Here is a 7500-nt window from a genome sequence, read left to right on the forward strand (position 1 = left end):
AACAACAACAACAACAACAACAACCCACTTACATCTTCCCACTGGACAACAAAGGACTCTGATCAAGGTTAGATTTAGGGATTTTAAAGCTTTAGGGATTTAAGGGATTTAAAGGATTTAAGGATCCAATCGAAGAGAGTGAGGGAAAGGAGAAAGGGTCTCCGAAGGAACAAAATATTCCTCTTCAGTCCAGTCTTTGATCGGTTGTAATATTTGCTGTTTCTATTTTTTTCTTTTTTCCTCAATTAAATGTAATTGATTTTATAGTTTTTGGGAACTGAGTGGAAGTAATATAATGTATACATATATTTATGTATATGTTTATGTAATATGTATATGTATATGTAGATGGATGTGTATATACATGTGTATGAGTGTATGTATGTATATGTGTATATATACATTTATACATAGGTATATATTTATGTATGAGTACATACATACATATATATATATATATATATATATATATATATATATATATATATATATATAATATATACAGTATATATGTATATATATATATATTCTCATAGACGCACATATATATATATATATATATATATATATATATATATATATATATATATATATATATATATATATATATATATATATATATGTGTGTGTGTATATTCTCATAGATACACACGTATATATATATATATATATATATATATATATATATATATATATATATATATATATATATATATATGTGTGTGTGTGTGTGTGTGTGTGTAAAATTTAAACGTATGAAACTACTAACATCCAAGAAGCTTTACCAGCAAAATTAATTCAACAACAAACCAGCAGTTAAAGAATGAATATAGCAGTGACCGTAATTTTTTCTTTTTCCCAGAAGCCACCCTTATCTCACGGTGCCAGCCCCTTCAATTTAAAAAGCAATAGAAAAAGTATCATTCATTTTCATAACAAAGAACTGAACTCCTTAATAAAATCTCCAGACAGTTTCATCAATGATAAACAGGTTGGTCATAATGATAAACAGGTTGGTTATAATGATAAGCAGGTTGGTTATAATGATGAACAGGTTGGTTATAATGATAAACAGGTTGATTATAATGATAAGCAGGTTGGTTATAATGATAAAAAGGTTGGTCATAATGATAAGCAGGTTGGTTATAATGATGAACAGGTTGGTTTTAATGATAAAAAGGTTGGTTATAATGATAAACAGGTTGGTTATAATGATAAGCAGGTTTGTTATAATGATAAACAGGTTGGTTACAATGATAAACAGGTTGGTTATAATGATAAAAAGGTTGGTTATAATGATAAAAAGGTTGGTTATAATGATAAGCAGGTTAGTTATAATGATAAACAGGTTTGTTATAATGATAAACAGGTTGGTTATAATGATAAGCAGGTTGGGTATAATGATAAAAAGGTTGGTTATAATGATAAACAGGTTGGTTATAATGATAAGCAGGTTGGTTACAATGATAAACAGGTTGGTCAATATGATAAGCAGGTTGGTTATAATGATAAGCAGGTTGGTTATAATGATAAAAAGGTTGGTTATAATGATAAACAGGTTGGTCATCATGATAAACAGGTTGATTATAATGATGAACAGGTTGGTCACAATGATAAGCAGGTTGGTTATAATGATAAAAAGGTTGGTTATAAAGATAAACAGGTTGGTTATAATGATAAGCAGGTTGGTTATAATGATAAACAGGTTTGTTATAATGATAAACAGGTTGGTTTTAATGATAAACAGGTTGGTTATAATGATAAGCAGGTTGGGTATAATGATAAAAAGGTTGGTTATAATGATAAACAGGTTGGTCATAATGATAAACAGGTTGGTTATAATGATAAAAAGGTTGGTTATAATGATAAACAGGTTGGTCATAATGATAAGCAGGTTAGTTATAATGATAAACAGGTTGGTCATAATGATAAGCAGGTTAGTTATAATGATAAAAAGGTTGGTTATAATGATAAACAGGTTGGTTACAATGATAAACAGGTTGGTCATAATGATAAGCAGGTTGGTTATAATGATAAAAAGGTTGGTTATAATGATAAAAAGGTTGGTTATAATGATAAGCAGGTTTGTTATAATGATAAACAGGTTGGTTACAATGATAAACAGGTTGGTTATAATGATAAAAAGGTTGGTTATAATGATAAACAGGTTGGTCATAATGATAAGCAGGTTAGTTATAATGATAAACAGGTTTGTTATAATGATAAACAGGTTGGTTATAATGATAAGCAGGTTGGGTATAATGATAAAAAGGTTGGTTATAATGATAAACAGGTTGGTTATAATGATAAGCAGGTTGGTTACAATGATAAACAGGTTGGTCAATATGATAAGCAGGTTGGTTATAATGATAAGCAGGTTGGTTATAATGATAAAAAGGTTGGTTATAATGATAAACAGGTTGGTCATCATGATAAACAGGTTGATTATAATGATGAACAGGTTGGTCATAATGATAAGCAGGTTGGTTATAATGATAAAAAGGTTGGTTATAATGATAAGCAGGTTGGTTATAATGATAAACAGGTTTGTTATAATGATAAACAGGTTGGTTATAATGATAAGCAGGTTGGGTATAATGATAAAAAGGTTGGTTATAATGATAAACAGGTTGGTTATAATGATAAAAAGGTTGGTTATAATGATAAAAAGGTTGGTTATAATGATAAACAGGTTGGTCATAATGATAAGCAGGTTAGTTATAATGATAAACAGGTTGGTTACAATGATAAACAGGTTGGTCATAATGATAAGCAGGTTGGTTATAATAATAAAAAGGTTGGTTATAATGATAAACAGGTTGGTTATAACGATTAACAGGTTGTTTATGATAGGTTGGTTATAATGATAAACAGGTTGGTTATAATGATAAGCAGGTTGGTTACAATGATAAACAGGTTGATCAATATAATAAGCAGGTTGGTTATAATGATAAGCAGGTTGGTTATAATGATAAAAAGGTTGGTTATAATGATAAACAGGTTGGTCATCATGATAAACAGGTTGATTATAATGATGAACAGGTTGGTTATAATGATAAAAAGGTTGGTCATAATGATAAGCAGGTTGGTTATAATGATAAACAGGTTGGTCATAATGATAAGCAGGTTGGTTATAATGATAAACAGGTTGGTCATAATGATAAACAGGTTGGTTATAATGATAAATTATCAAAATATAAAAAGGGAAAATCTTTAATGGTTTTTCTTGTGTCTAGAACAACACCAAACCCAGTCGGTCAGAAGTGGCCACTTAGAGAAATATACATATATATATAAATATATTTTTCTCCTTTTTTATATTTAAATCATATTTACAGTTTATTCTAAATAGAAGATATATTTCTTGCAAGATCATTAAGATTCACTAAGGTTTGCCTTATTTCAAATATATTTCTTTGAATTTATTTGAAATAAGTCCTTGTGCATTTCTTATCATTATATTCTTAGTAATATTACTAATAATATTAGTATTACTAATAATATTGATATTATTAATATTATTATTAATATTAATATTTTGGATAATATTAATATTATTATTGATAATATTATTGATAATGATGTTATTATTATTATTATTAATACTAATATCAATATCAATATTAATAATATTAATAATATTAATAATATTAATAATAATATTATTATTATTATTATTAATGATGATAGATATTCTCTCATATTATGTCAAGTCACATAAGCCTTAAATCCTGCGAACTACAGTTCAAGCAAGCTATGGCTGAAGACATTACAAACTGCACTGCCTCGTTAGAGCAGCCTTAATGGGGCTGTTACTCTGCCTTGATAGGGCTGTTACTCTGCCGTCTAACTATCATCTCCCTCGGTGACTTCAGCCTTGATAAGCCCTTATCAAGTCATCTCCTTATCGTGTATTTAACGCCCCATACCCTCCAATGAGTGGGTGTTGATAAGCGCTGTATTGTTGGTGATAACAGTGGTGATAATTGTTTAGTCAGGTATTCTCGGGGAAGTTAGAATTATTTCGTATTTCTTTTGATTAATTTGGCTGGATAATGTTCATTTATTATAAGATATTTAGATCTTGTTTAGTATTTTGGAATTTGTAAAAAAAAAAAAAAAAAAAAAAAAAAAAAAAAAACTTGCAAGTATCGTATTGAATTATACGTATTTTTAAGATTTTATAGGATTGTCTGAGTATATTCTAAGAATTTATAAGATAGTCTGAATATATACTAAAGATGTGCAAGATTATGCATATGTATTTTCTAAGAATTGATAGGATTATACCTTATACTTTCTACAGATGTGTAATATTACGTATAAGTTTTTTCTAAGATTGAAAATGATTATTCTTAAAAATCTTATAATTTGTAGGATTATACATCAGTACTTTCTAAAATTCATTGGATTATTTAAATGAATATTTAATACAAGTTAGGTTTTATATCTTACCAGTCCTCGAAATGAAAAAAAAAAAAAAAAAAAAAAAAAAAAAAAAAAAAAAAAAAACTATTTTTTTAAACGAAAATCAAATCATACCAACTTTACGACCTTGGTTCACATTAGTCTGTCTCCAGTAATCGTCTGCTATAACAATCTCGTCTCCCATCAACAGTAGACGAGAGAATGCGTCTCGCTAGAACTTCAAGTCGTTATAAGTTGTGAAATTCCGACCATCCTCAACCAAATAAGAAAGATCTACAATATTTTATACGTTGACAGACGTCCAAAGCTGTATCATTGTATAAAGGATTTAACGGGAAAAGTTCCTGTTTACTGTCCATTCTCTCAACTATACTGACTCCAAAGTTTTACTATAAGGCCGGGAGCACACTAGCGACTCTGTGGCGCCACAAAGCCACGCCACGCCTGTGGCGGGGATGAGCGACAGAGAGCCACAGTCGCTTGCCACAGTCGCTAGTTTGCGCGGCAAAACTTGAAACCTATGGGAGACCACATCCCCGCCACACGATGCTGTGGCTTTGTGGCGCCACAGAGTCGCTAGTGTGCTCCCGGCCTTAATGACATAAGTTGGTTTTCTTTGCAGATGGCACTGTGTCAATTAGAGACAGTAAGGAGATATTGCAGTAGCTAGTGAAAGAGATTAAGCGAGGTTTTATTATCTATATAAATAAGTAATCAAAGTGTTATTCCATCTACCTCTTGACTATACACAAACAATATCGTAGGTAGTAGGTAGGTCAAGGCACCAACCACCCATTGAGATACTACCGCTGGAGAGTTATGGGGTCTTTTGATTGGCCAGACAGTACTACATGGGATCCTTCTCTCTGTTTATGGTTCATTTTCCCTTTGCCAACACACACACACTGAATAGTCTGGACTATTCTTTACATATTCTACCCTGTCGTCATACCCCTGACAACAGTGAAATTACCAAACAATTCTTCTTCACCCAAGGGGTTAACTACTGCACCGTAATTGTTCAGTGGCTACTTTCCTCTTGGTAAGGGTAGAAGAGACTCTTTAGCTATGGCAAGCAGCTCTTCTAGGAGAAGGACACTTGAAAATCAAACTATTGTTCTCTAGTCTTGGGTAGTGCCATAACCTCTGTACCATGGTCTTCCACTGCCTTGGGTTAGAGTTCTCTTGCTTGTGGGTACTCTTGGGCACACTGTTCTGTCTTGTTTTGTTAAGGTTTTTATAGTTTATATATGAAATATTTATTTCAATGTTTTTAATGTTCTTAGAATATTTCATTTTTCATTGTTTCCATTCCTCACTGTGATATTTTCTCTGTTGGGGCCCCTGGGCTTATAGCATCCTGCTTTTCCAACTAGGGTTGTAGCTTAGCATTTAATGATAATTACAGATTCCTTTTTCCGATGACTTTACGATAGCAAATGATGTACATAGACAGTCAACTAATCTTTAAGGTCTAGCATTTAAAGCCACATTTTTTAAATATCTCCTGCATATAAATGACCTTGTTGGTATTTCAATTAATTCTTTGATACCTATCGACTATTCGTCTTCATACTTTCGAATTCCTTCCTTCATTATTCGTGAAATCTGCCTACGAAATTTATGTGAATTGTAACAAAGAGTTTTCCTGTCGAAGTATTGTGAGCTAAAACTTTTTCACAGTGGATTATTATGTGTACAAGCTTAACCACAGTGTCTTATGTGGTAAAGCTTTTTCACAGTGGATTATTATGTGTTCAAGCTTAAGCTTAAACACATAATCCACTGTGAAAAAGCATTAGCACAAGATAATACACTGTAGTTAAGCTTGAACACAATAATCCATTGGGAAAAAGTTAAGCTTGAACACAATAATCCATTGGGAAAAAGTTAAGCTTGAACACAATAATCCATTGGGAAAAAGTTAAGCTTGAACACATAATAATCCAGAGGGAAAAAGCTTTAGCACAAGATAATACCACAGTGTATTATCATGTGCTGAAGCCTTTTCATAGAAGATTAATATCTGTTGAGGTCATTTCCTAGACGATTACTATGTGTCGAGGTCTTTCCTAGAAGATTACTGTGTTGAGGTCTTTTCCTTGAAGATTACTATGTGTTGAGGTCTTTTCCTAGAAGATTACTATGTGTTGAGGTCTTTTCGTAGAAGATTACTGTGTTTTGAGGTCTTTTTGTAGAAGATTACTGTGTTTTGAGGTCTTTTTGTAGAAGATTACTGTGTTGAGGTCTTTTCGTAGAAGATTACTGTGTATTGAGGTCTTTTTCTAGAAGATTACTGTGTTGAGGTCTTTTCATAGAAGATTACTATGAGTTGAGTTGTTTTCCTAGAAGATTACTGTGTTGAGGTCTTTTCCTAGAAGATTACTGTGTTGAGATCTTTTCACAGAAGATTACTATGTGTTGAGGTGTTTTCCTAGAAGATTACTGTGTTGAGGTCTTTTCCTAGAAGATTACTATGTGTTGAGATCTTTTCCTAGAAGATTACTGTGTTGAGGTCTTTTCCTAGAAGATTACTATGTGTTGAGGTCTTTTCCTAGAAGATTACTATGTGTTGAGGTCTTTTCGTAAAAGATTACTGTGTTTTGAGGTCTTTTTGTAGAAGATTACTGTGTTTTGAGGTCTTTTTGTAGAAGATTACTGTGTTTGAGGTCTTTTTGTTGAAGATTACTGAGTTTTGAGGTCTTTTCATAGAAGATTACTATGTGTTGAGGTCTTTTCCTAGAAGATTACTGTGTTGAGGTCTTTCCTAAAAGAGTACTATGTGTCGAGGTCTTTCCTAGAAGAGTACTATGTGTCGAGGTCTTTCCTAGAAGATTACTGTGTGTTGAGGTCTTTCCTAGAAGATTACTGTGTTGAGGTCTTTTCCTAGAAGATTACTATGTGTTGAGGTCTTTTCCTAGAAGATTACTGTATCTTGAAGCATTTTGATAAAAGATCACTATGTGCTGAAGCTCTTTCATAGACGATTATTATTTACTTAAGCCTAATATGTTTTATTAGCTGACATAGGAGAAAGAAAAACATTAGGAAGAGTATTAAGCAGCTTAACTC

General features: G+C 31.5%; 1 protein-coding gene across 1 annotated transcript in view; it reads left to right on the plus strand.

Annotated features, from left to right (window-relative positions):
* The window catches only part of LOC137625473 (WD repeat-containing protein 87-like), an 83054-nt gene that overhangs the window by 44853 nt on the left and 30701 nt on the right, over positions 1–7500 (plus strand). The window contains exons 4-5 of the mRNA XM_068356384.1: positions 863–2776; positions 2875–3168. Coding sequence (XP_068212485.1) covers positions 863–2776; positions 2875–3168 — 2208 coding nt within the window. The remainder of the gene's footprint in view (positions 1–862; positions 2777–2874; positions 3169–7500) is intronic.

Source organism: Palaemon carinicauda, chromosome 32 (assembly GCF_036898095.1).
Source record: "Palaemon carinicauda isolate YSFRI2023 chromosome 32, ASM3689809v2, whole genome shotgun sequence".
NCBI classification, from domain to species: domain Eukaryota; kingdom Metazoa; phylum Arthropoda; class Malacostraca; order Decapoda; family Palaemonidae; genus Palaemon; species Palaemon carinicauda.